This window comes from Melospiza melodia, chromosome 1 (genome assembly GCF_035770615.1).
Source record: "Melospiza melodia melodia isolate bMelMel2 chromosome 1, bMelMel2.pri, whole genome shotgun sequence".
NCBI classification, from domain to species: Eukaryota; Metazoa; Chordata; class Aves; order Passeriformes; family Passerellidae; genus Melospiza; species Melospiza melodia.
Genome location: NC_086194.1, coordinates 1,189,723 through 1,208,579, shown reverse-complemented (window position 1 = coordinate 1,208,579; position 18,857 = coordinate 1,189,723). Strand labels below are relative to the sequence as shown.

The 18,857-nt window shown below is 60.1% G+C and overlaps 2 protein-coding genes across 3 annotated transcripts; one reads left to right on the top strand and one right to left on the bottom strand.

The window, feature by feature from the left end:
- Positions 1-3,548: 3,548 nt before the first annotated feature.
- Positions 3,549-5,660, top strand: CAMP (cathelicidin antimicrobial peptide). Its single transcript, XM_063176245.1, has 4 exons — positions 3,549-3,726; positions 4,453-4,560; positions 4,656-4,739; positions 5,520-5,660. Exons 1-4 carry the CDS (start codon positions 3,553-3,555, stop codon positions 5,628-5,630), a joined length of 477 nt encoding a protein of 158 aa, XP_063032315.1. The 5' UTR covers positions 3,549-3,552; the 3' UTR covers positions 5,631-5,660.
- A 7,548-nt stretch (positions 5,661-13,208) lies between these two features.
- LOC134429125 (uncharacterized) lies at positions 13,209-16,479 on the bottom strand. 2 transcript variants are annotated; one of them, XM_063176228.1, is made up of 4 exons: positions 16,334-16,479; positions 15,661-15,735; positions 15,378-15,464; positions 13,209-15,187 (listed from the first exon to the last, which is right to left on the bottom strand). In XM_063176228.1, exons 1-4 carry the CDS (start codon positions 16,452-16,454, stop codon positions 14,052-14,054), a joined length of 1,419 nt encoding a protein of 472 aa, XP_063032298.1. In that variant the 5' UTR covers positions 16,455-16,479; the 3' UTR covers positions 13,209-14,051. The 2 variants fall into 2 exon arrangements, with proteins under 2 accessions (XP_063032298.1, XP_063032306.1); XM_063176236.1 differs by having other exon boundaries at positions 13,209-15,184.
- Between the last annotated feature and the right edge of the window lie 2,378 nt (positions 16,480-18,857).

Sequence of the window (18,857 nt, the reverse complement as noted above, 5' to 3'; positions counted from 1 at the left end):
CGCCGCGGCGGGTTTGGCTTTGGGGTTTGGGTTTGGCTTTGGGGGCGTCTCGTCTGCAGCGAGCGTGCCGGGATTTCCAGGTGCTCCATCCGGACACGAACTTGACTTGAGAGTAATCCCCACCTGTAAGATTTTGGGCTGAAGGTCCCGAAGGGTGAAATGTGGCGAGCAAAGACCCCTTGGCCTTGTCCAGAGCTGAGGCCGAGCGGTTCCATCCACCCAGGATCCACCCACCCAGGATCCACCCACCCAGGATCCGTCCACCCAGGATCCGCCCACCCAGGATCCACCCACCCAGGATCCGTCCACCCAGGATCCGTCCACCCAGGATCCGCCCACCCAGGATCCACCCACCCAGGATCCACCCACCCACCGTCCGTTTTCCTGCGGTTGCACCTTTGGGAAGCGCCGTTGTGGGCTGGGGGAGGGAGCCAGGCTTCATTGTGACATAAAAACAGCCACTTCAAGGACTTGGAAAATCCATCTGCACCTTCAGGGAGCTGCAAAGCCACCTGAGCCCTCCCTCCCAGGGGCACCAGCAGCGATTTGGGGGGTCCTGGTTGCACAGGGGGTCTCCAAACAGGACAAACACGGCGCTGTCGCTTCCAGGAGCTCCTTACACAAGACACCCCCAGTTTCTCGTGCTTTCCTCAGCTTGATGTGGAAAACTTCTCCACAAGAGCCACAGGATGGAGAAACCAGGAAGAGGAAAGGTTCGGTTAAACCAGGATCGTTTGGGCAAGCTCTGGAGAAGGATAGATGGAAACGACTCCAGGCAACAGCCTGAGGGTTTCAAAATGGAAAACAGATTATCAGGATGTCCTTTAAATTAAATATCAAGGTATTTTCCAAGCCTAAGAGGCAGCTGGAACAGAAAGGCTGGGATATTTTAGGAGAGGCAAGGAAAACACTTTGTGAGCTTGTCATGCTCTGCTGGGAAAGGTCTTTGCCATGGGTTTTGTGCCAGGAAACTTCGGAATGCTGGCAGAGCCAAAGAGCTTCAGCCCTGCCCTGCATGATCCGTGATCCCCCCGGAGCTGCCCGTGCCCCCCTGGGCACTGCCATACCTCCTCCGGGCAGCAGGGCCGGGGATGTGGGCTCTCCCCCGGTGCTCCAGGGCTGGCAGGAGCAGGATGTGCCCCCCAGCCCCGCTCCTGGTGGCTGCTCCTGCTCCCACGTCCCCGGGACTGACTGACTCTGGCTGTACATGTGGATGTCTATATTGGGGTTCTGTGTATATTTTAGGGTCTACAATGAGCATATCTGGTTATCCATGTGATCTGTCAGGACATATCCATTTCCCCCACATCTATCCACTGCTGGCTTCCCAGCAATGGGAATCCTTTGGACTTTTCTGTGCTGCTCAAACTTTAAAAAGGAAAAATAAGAAAAAACACGATCAGAATGAAGTTGTTGCCTGTGGCATCTTCTCTTCTCCAGGACCCCTCCCCATGGTCTCCATGGGCAGAGGAGGCTCTGGTGAGCTGCTCTCCTGGTGTTCCATTATCCCTTTCCCTCCCACCGTCTCCCACCTGGGCCTTGTGTCCCTAGGAATGGGAATATTGGAACAAAGGCCTTTGGAGGAGCAGCAGCTCCCCTGGGCCCAGGGCTGTCCATGGCCCCAGGGCTTCCAGAGGGAGGCTCGGGGTGTCACATCTCCCCAGATGTGCTTCCCAGGATCCCTTCCCCAGGCATTTCTTTGCTTTTCCAGTGTGGATGAAGCAAGGAGAAAGGAGAGCTCCTAGCTCCAAAGGCAACAGGAAGATCCTGAATTTTGGGGAAATGAGATCTGCTCACCCAAGGAAGGCAGACTGGGAGAGCAGGATGCACACAGTGCAGTCCTCAGTAAACCCTGTGTTCCTGAATCCAAGGAAAACCTGGGCCTGGGGTGTTTGGGTGAATCTGAGCAGGGTGAGAGGGATATTAAAAACCCAAAATCGTGTAAAGAAGCTGGGAGAGGGGAGGGGGCTCCTGCTTCTTCTCTCAGTGGGAAGCAGGAGGCTGCTGTGGCTCCGGGCTCGGTAGGAGCAGCGTTCCGAGGAGCTGGGAGCGGGCACAGGGAAGGATCCCGGTAGGAGCAGCGTTCCAGGGAGCTGGGAGCAGGCACAGGGAAGGGGCTCGGGAGGAGCAGCGTTCCGAGGAGCTGGGAGCAGGCACAGGGAAGGGGCTCGGGAGGAGCAGCGTTCCGAGGAGCTGGGAGCAGGCACCGGGCAGGGGCCGCGGAGGGGGATCGGCCCCGCCGAGCTCCAGCATCGCCGCATCCCCTGCAGGTCCAGGCGCGCTCCCCGCGGCACCGGGCCAAGGCAAACAGCGGGAAGCCGATCCCCTCCCGGCACGGCACGGGATGGGGCCGCTGTTTACCCTGGAGCCGCAGCCGGGGGCCCCGAGCCGAGCCCGAGCCCGAGCCCGCTCCGGGGCTCATCGCGGGCTCATGGCGCTGCCGCTGCTGCTGCCGCTGCTGCTGGGGGCGGCGGGCGCTGCGGTGCCCCCGGCCGTGCCCCCGGCCGTGCCCCCGGCCGTGCCCGCGCCCCGCGAGCTGGCACGATCCGTGCTGGAGACGCACGGGCAGGAGCTGCGGCTGCTGCGGCTGCTCGGAGTGGCCCGGACGGTAGGAAAAGGGGTGCGGGGGTGCTCCGGGATCCCGCAGCATCCCGTGCGGGGCCCCACGGAGCTTCTCTCCCGGCAGAGCTTCGACTGGGGGACCCACTTCAGCATCAACTTCACGGCGCGGCAGCCGCCCTGCCCCAAGCCCGGCCCGGACCCCCGCGGCTGCCGGGGCCGCCCGGGCAGGGTGAGCGGGGAGCGGGGGCCCCGAGCCCGGGCATCGGGGGGTCCCCGGTGTGCTGAGGCCGCTGTGTCCGCAGGTGCAGCGCTGCTCGGCCCAGGTGTCCGTGTTCACCTTCCTGCCCGACGTGCCGCTCTCGATGGTGGAGTGCGGCCGGGAGCCGGTGAGGGCTCCGGGAGCGCATCCCGGGCTGGGACACGCGTCCCCATCGCTTCGGGGGGGTTTTTGGCTCTGGAGTGAAATCTCCCCTTTATTTCTCCCCGCAGCAGCCCGGTGACAGCGCCCAGCCCCGCTCCCCTGGCACCAGCCCAGGTCACTCATCCTCATCATCCTCCTCATCATCATCCTCGGGCCCCCCCCCGCGGCCTCGGCCCCCTCCCAGCGCGTCCCGCCGCCCCCTGTCCCCAGCGGGGCCGCAATAAAGAGATTTCGGGGGGCTCGGGCCTGTGCGTGTGTGCAGTTTGGGGGGGTGACAGTTTGGGGGGCACCCTCGGCTTGGGCAACAGCGATGGGGCAACTCTGGGCTTGTGCAACCCCGCGGGCACCCACCTGACACGGGCAGCGTGTCACCACCCGGCGGCTCCTGGCCAAGGGGACCCCGAGGGGTGCGGATGCCACCGCCCATCACGGGGACACGCGGGGACCCCCCCCAAAAGAACGGCCGCTCTGCGGCTTGGGGCCGGGCGTTTCCCCAGGGGCAGCCCCGGGGCGGGTCCCCGACCTCCCGTGGGGATAAAAGGGGCGCGGGGGTGGCCGTGGGCACAGCGATGGCGAGCCCGTGGGTGCTGCTGCTGGCGGTGCTGGGGGGCGCCTGCGCCCTCCCCGCCCCGGCGCCCCTCTCGTACACCGAGGCGCTGGCGCAGGCCGTGGATTCCTACAACCAACAGCCCGAGGTGCAGAACGCCTTCAGGCTGCTCAGCGCCGAGCCCGAGCCCGGCCCGGTGAGTGCCCCCCACCCGGGACCCCCCTCCCACGGGTGACACCCCCACCCCGCTCCTGGTGCCTGATCGGGGCTGCCCAGCCCGACCCTGAGCCCGCCCCGGTGAGTGCCCCCCACCCGGGACCCCCCACTTGTGACCAGGACCCCAATTCCTGTCCCCCCTCTCGGGGTGCACAGTGCCGACCCATGAGTGAGTGCCCCCCACTCGGGACCCCCTATTTGTGACCAGGACCCCAATTCCTGTCCCCCCTCTCGGGGTGCACAGTGCCGACCCGTGAGTGAGTGTCACCCACTCGGGACCCCCCATTTGTGACCAGGACCCCAATTCCTGTCCCCCCACTCGTGGTACCCCACTCATGGCGCACAGAGCCGACCCGTGAGTGAGTGTCACCCACTCAGGACCTCCCATTTGTGACCAGGACCCCAATTCCTGTCCCCCCACTCACGGTACCCCACTCGTGAGTGTCTCCCACCCGGGACCCCCCATTTGTGACCATGACCTCAATTCCTGTCCCCCCACTCGGGCTGCACAGTGCCGACCCCACTCGTGAGTGCCCCCCACTCGTGACCCCCCATTTGTCGCACACCCCTCATGATCCCCCCCTTGTCACCACTCAGCGCCGGCCCTGAGCCCACACCAGTGACTGCCACCCCACTGGTGACCCCTCCCAGCGCCACCCCATTGCTGACCCCTCTGCTGCCACCTGCCCCCCACGCGTGTCCCCAGGGCGTGGAGCTGAGCTCGCTGCGGAAACTCAACTTCAGCATGATGGAGACGGAGTGCGCGGCCAGCGCCCGCGCCAACCCCGACGACTGCGACTTCAAGGAGAACGGGGTGAGGAGGAGGAGGAGGAGGAGGAGGAGGAGGAGCGGGAGGAAGGGGGCGCGGGGCCCTCTGCCGTCCCCGGCTGACCCCGCGTGTCCCCCCAGGCCATCAAGGAGTGCTCGGGGCCGGTGCAGTTCCGGCAGGACGCGCCCGAGATCGACCTGAGCTGCTCCGACGCCTCCTCCGACGTGAGCGGGGGGAGCCGGGCGGGGAGGGGAGGGTCCCGAGGGTCCCTGAGGGTCCCCGAGGGTCCCTGAGGGTCCCTGAGGGTCCCTGAGGGTCCCGCATCCCCCTAAAGGGACACCCCGAGAGCTCCGCTGCCCCGTGGTGGCTCCACAGGAGGGTGGGGGGTCCTGGGGAGCTCACTGGGTGCAGGGCCCCAGGTGGGTCGTCCTGGGTGGGGTCTGGGCTTGGGGACACGAGTGGGGTCCCAAGTGTTGGATTCTGGATATGAGGTGCCAAGTGTCCCAGGTAGGGGGGTCCCTGGTGTGGGGACACGAACGGTGTCCCTGGTGTGGGGTCCTGGGTGGGATCCCGGGGATGGGGTCCCTGGAATGAGGTCCTGGGTGGGAAATACCCCTGATGTGGGATCCTGGGTGGGATCCTGGGGAGGGGGTCCCTGGTGCAGGGTCCTGGGTGGGATCCCAGGGATGGGGTCCCTGGTGCGGGGTCCTGGGTGGGATCCTGGGGAGGGGATCCCTGGAATGGGGTCCTGGGTGGATTCCCAGGGATGGGGTCCCTGGAATGGGGTCCTGGGTGGGATCCCAGGGATGGGGTCTCTGGAATGGGGTCCTGCATGGGAAATACCCCTGATGTGGGATCCTGGGTGGGATCCCAGGGATGGGGTCCCTGGTGCGGGGCCCTGGGTGGGTCTCCAGCTCCGGGGGTCCCTGGCTGGGGTCCCGGCTGTGCTCCCAAGGGGGATTCCCCCACCCCCGCACCCCCTGAGCCCCCCATTCCTCCTGCAGCCGGTTCTGATCCAGCGCGGCCGCTTCGGGCGCTTCCTGAGGAAGGTTCGGCGCTTCCGACCCAAGGTCAAGTTCAACGTGCACCTGAGGGGCTCCGTGGGGCTGGGCTGAGCAATAAAGGAGCCACCGGGAGTGGCCGTGCGGGCACCGCGTCCTCCTGTCTGTCTCTGTCACACGGGGAAACTGAGGCACGGCCGGGACACGGGGCTGCTCCGCCCTTGGGTTCGCTCTGGGGAGACCCCAGGAGCCCACCCAAAAAAGGGGTCACTGCCATCCCCAGGGTGTCACTGTCGCCATAGTCATTGTCCCCGTGGTGGCATTGTCCCCCCCAAACCAGCAGCGATGGCAAAGGGAGCTGGGGAGGGGACACAGGGGACACTGTGAGCCCTCCAGGGAGCTGCAAGGGGCGGTTCAGGTCCCGAGGGGACCCCCATGGTGGCCCAGTTTGGGACAGGGACATTGTGGGGGCAGATTTGGGGGGCTCGGGGACCCCTGTGCCCCAAAAGCGGCTGGGGCAGGGTCATGGCTGCAGCCCCCTGGAGGGGTCCCTCCTGTCCCCCCGATATTCCTGTGGGTCTGTACCCCACAAACCCCTCTGTGGGGACAGGGAAGGACAATCGCAGGGCCCCAAGTCCCGGCAGGGGCCGGTGGCGGGAGGAGAGCCCGGGGGTGCCCGTGTCGTGCCCATTTTGGGGGAGCCGCTCCTGGGTTCTGTCACCAGCACCGTCCCCTCCTCGCGTCCCCCTTGCGGTGACAGCGGCAGGGAACGCGGGGCAGCGCCGGAGGCAGCTGGATTTGGGGAGGGGCTCTCGGGGGTCCCGAGGTGGCAGCACCTGCAGGGGGGGGGTCCCTTTGCCCCTCCACGGCCTTGGAGAGATGGGGGGACCCCAGATCTGCCCCAGAGAGCGCCCCCCACTCGTGACACCCCCACTGGTGACCCCAGGGTGTTCCCAGCTCTCACAGCTCCCTGGCTGGGCACGGGGGGATTTGGGGGGTCCGGGAACACTCAGGGGTCCCCACTGGGGCACAGGGACACTCAGGGTGACACCGGGAGTGATGCAGGGACCTTTATTGGCAGTGAAGGGGACACAGGGAGGGGACAGGAAGGGGACACAGGGAGGGGACACAGGGAGGGGACACAGAGAGGGGACACAGGGAGGGGACACAGGGAGGGGACACAGGGAGGGGACACACCAGTGTCACCCCTCAGGGTTTGGGTGCCTTGAGGTTGAGCCTGTCCCGGATCCAGATCCGACCGCACTGGAACAAGCCCTGGAAACGCTGCTTGACCTTGCCAAAGAAATCCTTGATCTTGGATTTCCAGACATGGCCAAACTGGGGAAACAAAGAGCAGGGTCAGACCCGGAGGGGGGGTGAGGAGGGGACCTGGGGACCCCCGGGGGACATGGAGCCATTGCAGCCCCTTCTCACCGCGGCCGGGGCCTTCTGGCAGGAGAGCTCCACCGTGGGCTGCTGCCCCTCCAGGAACGCGGAGCCCTGGCACCAGGTCAGGGCCTGTGGGGCACAGAGGGGACACAGCAGAGCACAACCCCCTCGTGCCTCAGTTTCCCCGCTGGATAACCCCCAGTTCCCACGGGACGAAGCCTCACCCCGAGCCAGCGGCTCTTGCAGTTGCTGGCGGCCGTTCCCGGCGTCCTGCACGTGGTTTCCTCCAGGGTGAAGCTCAGCTCCTGCCGGCTCTGCAGGTCTGAGGGCTGGGAAAAGGGACAGGATCCATCAGGGATCGATCCTCCTCCCACAACGGGCCAGAACCTGCCCCAGGAATCCAGCCTGGAACGGGTCAGCCCCAAAACAGGACCTGCCCCAGGAATCCAGCCTGGAACGGGTCAGCCCCAAAACAGGACCTGCCCCAGGAATCCAGCCTGGAACGGGTCAGCCCCAAACCAGGACCTGCCCCAGGAATCCAGCCTGGAATGGGTCAGCCCCAAACAGGACCTGCCCCAAGAATCCAGCCTGGAACAGGTCAGCCCCAAAACAGGACCTGCCCCAGGAATCCAGCCTGGAACGGGTCAGCCCCAAAACAGGGCAGCCCCAGGCGGAGCAGGCCGGATCCAGCAGTGCCCGGCCCTGGAGCCTCCCTGGGAAGGCAGAGCCCAGCGCTCACCCAGCCGGGCCGGGGCTGAGCCTCCCGCAGCCGCAGCACGAAGGGACTGGCGGCCCTGGCGTTGAGCAGCTCCACGGCCGCCGCCACCACGTCCCCGTAGCTCAGGGACCCCGGTGGGGACGAGGACGCCGCGGTGCCACCCTGTCCCAGCGTGGATCCGCGTGGGCCTGGCGTGGAGGCTCCAGCCGGCCCCAGCAGCCCCAGCAGCAGCAGCAGCAGCGGTGGCAGCGCTCGGCTGGGCCCCATGGCGCTCCTGGATGCTGCTCCTGCTCCCCGGCGCTTTTATGGGAGCTGCGCTGGGCGTTGCAGGGGGTGAACCTGGCCAGGAGCCCGGCCCAGCCCTGCAGGGCCCGGGGCAGCGGGGAGCGCCGTGCCGGTCACCGCGGCCAGCAGGGACACAGCGGTCAGCGTCCCCTGCCACGTGTGACCGGGGGTGACAGCGAGGACACGGACAGGGGTGACACACGTGGCCTGCCAGATTAAGCTCTTTTTTGACCCAGAGAGGGGGCAACTTTAAAAATTTAAAAAATTTTTATTCCGTTTTCAGTCGAAGGGTGAGACAACACAGATGTTATCGTTCTCACCGTGACAATCAGAATCCAACTATTTCCTATTTACAATACATTATAAGCATTTCTTGGCCTATCAGCTTTTGCCACACCATGCTGTAAATGTTTTAAAACCAATCATCTAAAATTACTTTTAATTCTTTCATAGTTTTTTTTCTCCAAAATATCCAGTCTTATTTGCAAGGCCATCCTTTAAAACTTGTTCCTAGTTCCATTTCTCTCCCTCAGCAATGCCTGTCCTGCCCCATGGCATTTCTGAGTCAGCATTTCTTGTCTCAGGGTTTGCACACAGATCACACACTGTGAGCCTTCTGTCAGGCTCGGAGAATTCCCTACAAATCCATTTCCCATATTGGCCATTGCGAAAAATGCGTGTATTTAATGATTGGCTTTTCGCAAATATTAAAATGAATATTTTATGTGTTGTGTGTTAAAAAGTAATGCTGTATTAATTCTCTTAAGTACTGTGTTAAATATTGTTTTAGGTTATAAAAATTGTTAAAATAGAAACGATGCTATGTAAGATGCTTTGTTTAACAGAAAGGGCTTGCAGTGAGACAGCAGCCACAGGACACCTGAATCTTTCAGAGAACAAGAATTTATTGCCTTCTTATCAGAAGAAATGAACTTCTTCCCACCTCTAAGGCGCTGTCAGGATTAGAGGGGAGACGTTGGGCTCGTGATGCCCAGAAAAAGGTACCCGTACCCCTGTAAATCTTTGTATTTATTGTCTCATATTGTCCTAATTCAATTTGCCCAAATTGTTATTACTCTAATTGTGTCGCTATTCTTTTCAACCATTTTGTTACTATTAAACTTTTAAAAACTTTAAGAACAAGCGATCGGCGTTTTTCACAGCCGCGGATGGTCCAGAGCGTGGTGGGGATGAAAGGTCTGAGCCAGGTGAGGGTCGGGTTCTTCTCCCAGGGAACAAGGACAAGGGGAAACAGCTTCGGGCTGGGCCAGGGGAGGTTCAGGCTGGGTTTGGGACAATTCCTTCCCCAGAAAGGGCTGGCCCAGCTGCCCAGGGCAGTGCTGGGGTCCCCGTGGGTGAAAGGATTTAAAACCCCTGTGAATGCGGCGCTTGGGGACACAGTGGCAGTGCTTGGGGGATGATTGGGGTTTTTTTTTTTTTGCTCTCCAAGGACTTTTCCCCTGATTCTCTGCAGGCATTCGGGGTTTTCCAGCCCGGGAGTGATTTATGGCCTGTCCCCCGTGCAAACAGGGCAGCAGGAAGCTCAGGAGGACACCCAGGATCCTGCCCCGAGCGTGACCCCGGAGCCACCAGCAGTGAAAAACATCCCCATAAATCACACGGGGACAATGACACCACACCGGGGGTGGCACCTGGAAGTCCCCTGGGAGGGACAGTGCCAGTCAGAGCCCTGCAGCAAACCCCAGCTGGCCCCGGGACAGTCCAGGTGCAGCCAGCTCCAGCTTTCCATGGAGAGAGGTGGGATCCACATCCAGGGCTGGGGATCCAACACATCCCCAGGGATTCACTGGTCTCACTGCTTCCCTTCAATCTTTCCCAGTTCCCTCTAAACTGTGCCCCGTTCCTTAAAAATTCCCTTTAAATTCTGTAATTCCTTCCCCGTTCCTTCCCAGATTCCCTCCAAATTCTTCAATTCCTTCCGAATTTCCTCCAAAATCCTCCCAGCTCCTTCCAAACCCCTCAGCTCTTCCTATTTTCACCCCATGTATCCCACCTAGGATTTAACAGCAAGAGAAAGAGTTTCAAAATAGATGTAAAATATTTAAATTTCATTTTTAGCTGCCCGTGCCAGCCCTGAGCAGGCTCCAAAAAAGCCACAAAATCCTTGGAGGCCATTTTGGGAATAAAAAAGGGAAAATTCAGTGAGTTTTCCTTGGGGGATTGATTGGTCTCGCTGCTTCCCTTCAATCTTTCCCAATTCCCTCCAAAATGTGCCCCATTCCTTAAAAATTCCCCTTAAATTCTGTAATTCCTTCCAAATTCCTTCCCAGGTTCCCTCCAAATACTTCAATTCCTTCCAAATTTCCTCCAAAATCCTCCCAGCTCCTTCCAAACCCCTCAGCTGTTCCTATTTTCACCCCATGTATCCCACCTAGGATTTAACGTCAAGAGTTTCAAAATAGATGTGAAATATTTAAATTCCATTTTTAGCTGCCCGCGCCAGCCCTGAGCAGGCTCCAAAAAGCCACAAAATCCTTGGGAATAAAAAAGGGAAAACTGAGTGAGTTTTGACTGGGAAGTTGTGACTCCCAGGACGTCTCCCAGCCCTGACAGGGACAGTAAATCCCACCCAAAACCAAACCCTGGGCCCCGAGCTGGGGAAGTTCCCTGCCCATAAATCTGGCTCGGGGTTTGTTTGCCCTTGCCAGGGCCGAGCTGCCCCTCCTCGTTCCGGAACGTTCCTGGGTTTGTGCTGGAGCCGCTCCCACAGCCAGGCCCCGGCTCCCAGTCCCACAGAGGGGCTGGCAATGGAGGGGATTCGGGATCCTTCCATCCCAACGGGTCTGGGATGCTCGGATACGAAAGGAAAAGCACGGCTGGTCCGTCGTGGGATCATCCTGGAGCGTTTGGGCTGGAATGGAGCACAAATCCCATTCCACACCATGGCCAGGGACACCTCCCACTGCTCCCAGCCCCAGGGTCCAGCCTGGCCTTGGGCACTGCCAGGGATCCAGGGCAGTGTGAAAAACGCCAATCACTTGGTTTTTTTTTTTTTTATTTTAAAAGTTTAATAGTAATAAAATGGTTATAAAAATAGGAACACAATTAGAGTAATATTAATTTGGACAATTAGTACAATATGAGACAATAGAAACAAAGAGTTATGGACAGTCCGGGTTCCTTTTCTGGGCAGCAAAAGCCCAAAAACAGAACACCCGTTAACAGAGGATTAACCCTTAAAAACAATGGCCTGTCGAATATTCATACACCTCATACATGATGCATAAATTCCATTCAAACGCAGGATTCTGTCTGGTCAGTGTCAACTTCTTCCTCTGAATCCTAACAGCGCCTTCGAGACGGGAAGAAGTTCCTTTCTGCTGATAATGGAGCGATAAATTCTCTTTCTCTGAAAGATTCAGGTGTCCTGGCTGCTATCTCGCTGGGAGTCCTTTCTTTAAAAAACTATCCTACACAGCATGGTTTCTACTTTAACATTTTTTAATAACCTAAAACTGTATTTAACACAGTACTTAAGAGAATTAATACAGCATTACTTTTTAACACACAACACATATAATATTCATTTTAATATTTGCAAAAAGCCAATCATAAAATATGCATTTTTCACAGGCAGCCACAGCTGCTCTGGGAATTCCATCCCAGCCAGGAATTCCCAATCTCCCATCCATCCCTGCCCTCTGGCACTGGGAGCCATTCCCTGTGTCCTGTCCCTCCATTCCTTGTCCCCAGCCCCTCTCCAGCTCTCCTGGAGCCCCTCCAGGCCCTGCCAGGGGCTCTGAGCTCTCCCTGGAACTTTTCCTCTCCAGATGAACATTCCCAGCTCTCCAGCCTGGCTCCAGCCCTGCAGCAGCTCCGGGGCCGGCTCTGGATCGCTCCGTGTCCCCGCCCGGTCCCAGCCCGGTCCCAGCCCGGTTCCCGCCCGGTCTCAGCCCCGTCCCCGCCCGGTTCCCGGTTCCCGGTTCCGGCTCCGGGCCCGTCCCCGTTTCCACGGCGACGGCACCGCCCTGGTCACCATGGCAACCGCGCCGGAGGGGGCGTGGTCACGTCGCTGAACACGCGCCGGCGCTTCCGCGTTAGGCCACGCCCCCATCGTAACCTCGCGCCTCGACCCGGAAGTGGCGCGTTCCCGCGCTCACTGGGCGCCGCCATGTTGAGAGGCTGTACAGCATCCGGGCAGGGCGGTGAGCGGTGTGATTGGCGGAGCGCGGCATGTGACGTGCAGCTCGCGCCGCGATTGGGCGGCGGTGCCGCCGCTTCCGCGCGGTGCGGATCGGGGGTCCTGGGGGGTAACCGGGATGCGGGAAGGTGACGGGGAGCCCCGGCCCTCAAAGCGAGCCTGGAGCCGGGACACAGCGGCTCTCGAGACATTTCACCGGCTTTATTTGCTTTAAAGTCCCGTTTCACCGTCCGCCAGCACTAAAAGGCGGCAATTCCTTACAGGAATTGCAGAGTCATGGAATTGCTGAGATTAACAAAGCCCTCAGAGATGCCCGAGTCCAAGCCCAGCACTGCCCCATGTCCCCAAGTGCCACATCCACAGGGTTTTTCAATCCCTGCAGGGATGGGCACTCCACCCCTGCCCTGGGCAGCTTTGCAGAGTTTGAGATCTCTCTCTCTTGGAGTGCCCTTTCCAGGAGGAACATTCCCAATATTCCACCTGAACCTGCCCTTGAGGCCCTTCCCTCTGGTCCTGTTCCCTGGGAACACAGCCCGACCGCTCCTGGCTCCAACCTTCCTCCTTCCAGGGAATTGCAGGAGCCAGAAGGTTCCCCCTGAGCCTCCTCTTCTCCAGGATCAGCCCCTGCAGCTCCCTCAGAAGGATCTGGGATCTGGCAGGAGAATGCTGAAAGCCCCAAAGTCAGCACCCCCAGCTGTCAGGAACATCCTGCTGCCAAAACCAGCAGCAGCCACGGATGGTGGGAGCATCCCCAATTCAGGCACCCCAGATTTTCCCCAGGCCAGCCCCAGCTCCATGGAGAACTGGGAGAGGGAACGGATCCATGGGCTCAGTTTGTTTGAATTTGTTGGAGCTTCCTTCTGTCCCCACAACAGCACCTGGCCCCTGGAAGGGCACTGGAGAACATGCCAGAAATCACCTTTTCCTTGTCATGATCCAATTCCAGAGGTTCCAAAAGCTGCTGGGAATTCAGGCCAGGCTGGATTTCCCAGGAAAACGCTTCCACACGACTGGAACTAAACCTTCCTTTGTCCTTCCCCATATCCACCCCTCCACCCAACCCAACCTTCCCTGGCACAACTCGAAAGTGTTTCCCCTCATCCTGTCTCTTTTCCTTGGGAGTTTTGGCAACTACACGATGTTTAAAATTTATTTTATTTCTCTAGTCAGGCTCAGTTTGCCTTTGAGAAGGGAATTAGAGGAATATTTTTGAGGGTATTGTTCCCCTCTGTGAGGCCTGATAAACTTAACATCTCAACAAACTGGGAATAGCCCAAAAGAGGCCCAAAAAGATGACAACCATCAGCAAACATTGAGGAACATCTACCCCAGACCCCTGGAGCTGGAAAAGGCTGATAAAGAGATTTGTCAGGGCCTAATAAACATCAGAGGCAAAAAAATCCCGGTCCAATAAGAAACCAAATTCTGAGAACTCTGCAATTTGGAACCAATGAGCATTGAACCAATGAATTTCTGTGGGTTTTGGACTGGATATAGTTTGGGAAAAATCGAGTAAAATTCACCTGCCATGAGATGATTTTCTCTGCACACCCAGGCCACGTGTGGGTGAAATAATTTCTGTTGCACATCCCAGCCAGAATATGGCAGTGCCTTGTCTAACACCAAAAACGTTGTTTGAGGGTTTTTGTTTCTCCCATCGTTTCAGTGACAGGAGCACAGCCCAACCCCTGGCTGGTTTTTAGAGATGCATTTAACATCCCTTCCAACCCAAGCCATTCCAGGATTTCAGGATCCCATGCTCACTTTTCCTTCTTTCCTCCTTTGAGCCACACAAACCCTCCCCTTTCCCACTGCTTTTCTCCAAAGCCTCTCAGTCAATCCCAGTTCAAGGCAGGCCCCACATTCCCAGTTTCCCCTCCTCCAATCCACCTCTGCCACACCTCTCCTCCTGAACCCCCCGGAACTGGGGGGGATTGAGCGCTGTGCCTCAGTGAATCCAATCCCAGTTTCCCCCCGGGAGTCAGAGCTTCTTCTTCTTCTTCTCTGTCAAGTTGTCAATCTGGATGATGATGGGCCAGATGCTCTTCCCTTTGGGGACCCCCTGGAGCTCCAACTTCTCACATATGGAGTCCAGTATGTACCTGACTGCTTTCAGAACGTTCCGGAACACATCCTGGAGCGACAGCTCCTGCATTTTCTGGCCTTCTGTGCATCCTTCGAGCTCCTGCGTGGCACCAGGATGCTCCAGAGGCTTCGCTCCATTCCCCACCCCTGCATCCAGGCTTAGGGCAGGGGGTGACCCTCCAGTTCCCAAACTCCCCTCCGGGGCACGCTGCGTGTCCAGTGTCACCCCCTCGGCATTCCCGGCGCTCTGGAGCTGGCGCGGCGCGGCCGCATCCGTCGGGGGACAAACCTCGGGATTCGTCCCCTGCGCGGCGTCACCGCCAGAGCTGGAGCGGTCTCTCCACGGAAAGCCCAGCCTCCAGTAGGGCTGGTAGCGCCGCAGGATCTCCCTGGCTCTGCGGAACGTCCTGCGCCCGCGGCACTGCCGGCACGCCAGCAGGCGCCGCATGGCCCGCAGGGAGCTGCCCTCGCGGTTCCTCCCGGCCCTGCGGCTCCTCCCGGCCCTGCGGTTCCTCCCGGCCTTGCTTCTCCTCCGGCCCTCGCGGCTCCCCTCGGCCTCGTGGCTCTCCCCGGCCTGGAGCTGCTGGCAGTAGTTATGTTCCCACAGGGAGCAGGGCTGCGGGGTGCAGGGCGTGCCCGGCTCGCTCCGCAGGCAGTAGCCGTGGTCCTTCGCCGCCGCCGCTCGCAGCTCCTCCACCCGCAGCCCCCGGGTCCCCGGGAGAAGCGTCGCCTCTCCCAAGGTGTATCCGTGGTTTTGGGCATTCCCGTGACTCCTCTGCCCTGGGCCATCCCACAGCTGTTCCCAAGGATGCAGGCTCTGCTGTTCCATCATGGAATGAAGCGGGAATATCTCACTGTGGGCTATGTCTTCCATGGGTTCAGGTTTATCCTCCACTTCCTCCTTCACAGGCCATGGCTGGGTTTGGCTCCCCACTCCACTGTCTGCTTCCGACGGGGCTTGGCTCCTTCCATTGTGACAGACAAATTTCTGGAAGTTCCTGTCCTGGAGACACCACAACGTGCTCCATCCTGCTGGGAGAGAGGCGGGAAGGGGTTGGATCATTCCTGGCTGGAGCAGGGAGAGGAACATCCCTTCTTCCCAGTCTGGGACTACCCAGGCTCTACATCCCAACCTCTGCCAGACATCAGAGGAGCCCCGCAGTGGGAGAAGTCCTGGGAGTGGCCCAGGGATGGGGATGGAGCAGGAGGGAGCAGGACTCACCTGGACACGAGGTCTCCAGACCCTGGTACCCACTGGATCTGGACCACCAGTCAGAGGAAGGCTCCTCCAGCCAGCTCTCAGTGTGTCCTGCAGGGAAAACAGCAGATGTCACCAGCCAGGCTGGAAATCCTCACTCTCCACGGCCATAGGAATGAAGGAAGAGCCCTGTCCTTGTCCCCACCAGGAATCCTGACTTCTCCACAGCCATGGGGATGGAGCAGGAAGTTCTGACCCCATCCTGGATGTGGATTCCATCTCGCAGGGTCGGGATGTTGCTGCTCACCTGGGGATGAGGAGATCCACGGCTCTTCCCCGCGCTCCAGCCGGTGCAGGACATCGGGCTTGGGGCCTGGATAACCTGGGAATGGACAGAGGGTGTTGGACTGTCCCTGATCACAGGAAAACCAAGGACTGGGACACCCCAGCTGTGCCTCATCGTGCATGGGAACACCTCTGGGATGTGGGAAAAGCAAGGGAGAAACCAGAGCTGCTGCCAGAGAGGAATTTATTCCTGAGAGCCCTGATGCAAGTGTGGAAAGTTCCACAGCCTCCCAGTTCCACTGACAGGCTTTCCCAGTGAGGGAATGTCTCCTGCTCATCCCAGGGGTGGGACATCCCACAGTGCTCCCTGATCTCAGGGAATCATTTCCAGGGGTGCTCAAACCCAGACCCAAATCCTGCCTTTTCCAGCACTAAACTCCCTGATGAGCCCCTAGAAGGGAAAACTCCTCACGGGGAGGGTTGTCCACCCCTAGAGGGATTGGAAAGCTGTGAGGGTGAGGCACTTGGAGACATGGATTAGTGATGGCCTTGGCGGTGTTGGGGAATTGTTGGACTCAGCCATCTCCAAGGCCTTTTCCGACCTCAGCCACTGTGGGATTCTGGGATTGAGCGCTCTGGAAGGCGCTGGGGTGGGATCTGAGGGAAGCCCTGCCCGGGGAGGTTCCCAGGATTACCCAGGGAGGTCAGCAGCTCGTAGGTGTCAGACAGGACGTCCCGGTACAGCTCCCGCTGCTCCGCCGTGAGCGCGTCCCACTCGGCCCGGCTCAGCAACACCGCCACGTCCTCGAAGGCCATCGGCTCCTGCCACGGGATCAGGGATCACAGCTTCCTCAGGGATCACAGCTTCCCTCAGGGATCAAACCCTCCCCTCAGGGATCATACCCTTGTCAGAGACCTAATCCTCCCTCAGGGATCACACCCTCCCTCAGGAATCACACTTTCCTCAGGGATCAACTCCTTCCCTCGGGGATCACAGCTTACCTCAGGAATCAACTCCTTCCTCAGGGATCACACCCTCCTCACAGATCTAAACCCCCCTCACGGATCTAATCTTCCCTCACTGACCACACTTCCCTCAGGGATCAACTCTTTCCCTCAGGGATTGCTCCCTCCTCAGGGATCACACCTTCCCTCAGGGGTCAACTCCTCCCTCACAGTTCACACTTCCCTCAGGGATCTAATCCTCCCTCAGAGACCACAGCTTCCATCATGGATCTAATCCTCTCTCAGGGATCAACTCTTCCCTCAGGGATCACACCCTCCCTCAGGGATCAACTCCTCCCTCACAGATCACACTTCCCTCAGGGATCAATTCCTCCCTCACAGATCTAATCCTCCCTCATGGATCATAGCTTCCCTCACGGACCTAATCCTCCCTCAGGGATCACAGCCTCCCTCAGGATCTAATCCTCCCTCAGAGATCTCAGCTTCCCTCAATGATCTAATCCTCTCTCAGGGATCAACTCTTCCCTCAGGGATCACACCCTCCCTCACAGATCTAATGTTCCCTCAGGGATCACCCCCTCCCTCCCTCACAGATCACACCGTCCCTCACGGATCTAATGTTCCCTCAGGGATCACACCTTCCCTCACAGATCTAATGCTCCCTCAGGGATCACCCCCTCCCTCACAGATCACACCGTCCCTCACGGATCTCATGTTCCCTCAGGGATTACACCTTCCCTCACGGATCACTTCCTCCCTCCCAGCAGGAGAAGCCTTTCCCAGCCCCAGGGAGCTCCCAGGACACGAGGCCATGGATGGGGCTGTCCCAGGAAGGTGTGTTCCCCACTGGGGTGGGAATTACAGATCTGGGAGAAGAACATGCTGGAATCTAGCGCCAAACACCGCAATCCAGCACCTTGGGATGTGTTTTACCGTTCCTACCGGGAGCACTCCGTGATCCTGCGGGATTGGGGTAGTGCAGGTCCCAAGGTCACCTGGAGCTGGGCTGGGGGACATTCCCAGAGGCCCCTGTGACCCCCAGCGCCCATCCCAGGGAATCCCTCAGGAGTGATCCCAGTGGGGATGGGGGAACAGGGGCAGAGAGAGTGAGGGGAGGGACGTGAGGGGAAATGTGAGGGTGAGAGGGGTTTTGGGGTGGGGGGTGATGGGGGTGGGATTGGGGGCATGGAACGGGGGTTTTTAGGGGCTGATGGGGATTTGGGGAGTGATGGGGATTTTGGGGGGGTGATGGGGTAGGGGTGATGGGGGGTCCTCAAGGCGGAATTCCATGGGAGTGGGGGGCAATGAAGGAGATGATGGGGTGGGATCGGGGGTGGGATGGGGGTTACTTGGGGGGGCGATTTGGGTTTTCGGGGTGGCGGGTCCCTGTCCATTGGAGGCCGAGTCCCCCCAGGAGCTGCCGAGGGGACGCTGCGGGACCCCCCAGGATCCGGGGTGGGGGAGGGATCGGGGGTCCGCACATCGAGGGCCCGGGGGGCGGCGAGGGCGGCCCGGGGCTCTCCCCGGTATCTCCCGGCTCCTACCTGCGCCTGCCCCGCCATGGCGGCCGGGGGGCCCCGCGGGTCTCGGGGGCCCCGGGGGGGTCCCGGCTCCTCCCGCCGCCTCTCCCGCACGCGCTTCCGGTACAGGCCCCGCCCACGGCGGAAGCGCCGCCATGGCCCCGCCGGAAGCGGCGCCCCGGAAGCGCCGCCGTGACCCCGGCACGTGAGGCGGGGCGGGGCAGGGGTCAGATCCCAACGGGAACCGGAATGGGAACGGGAACCGGAACGAGAACGCGGCCCGGCCCCTTCCCGGGAGGGATTGTCCCCGTGCCCTCCCCTGAGGCCGTTTCCTCCCGTCCTGTCCCCGTTCCCTGCGAGCGCAGACTGAGCCCTTCCCGGATCCAGCCCGCTCCCATCCCGTTTGGCCTCCAGAGTCACCGATTCCCCAAAAATCCCAGATTTAGCGTGAGAATCCTCAGGTTTTCCACCGGAGATCTCTCAGATCTGGTCCCACCTCTGGGATTTCCCGTGCCCTTTCCTGAGGCCTGCACTGGTGTTCCCCGCTGCCCGCACATCCCTCCTGGATTCACCTCCTCCAGATTTCCCTCTTCTCCTGAATAAATTTCCTGTCGATTCTGTAAATCCTGTGTGCAGCTTGTCCCTGATTCCCTTCCCACCAACCCCCTGAAAGCAGTCTCCAGCTAGTAGTAGTCTTCATACCGCCTGGAATTTCCTGTGGAATTCCTCTGTC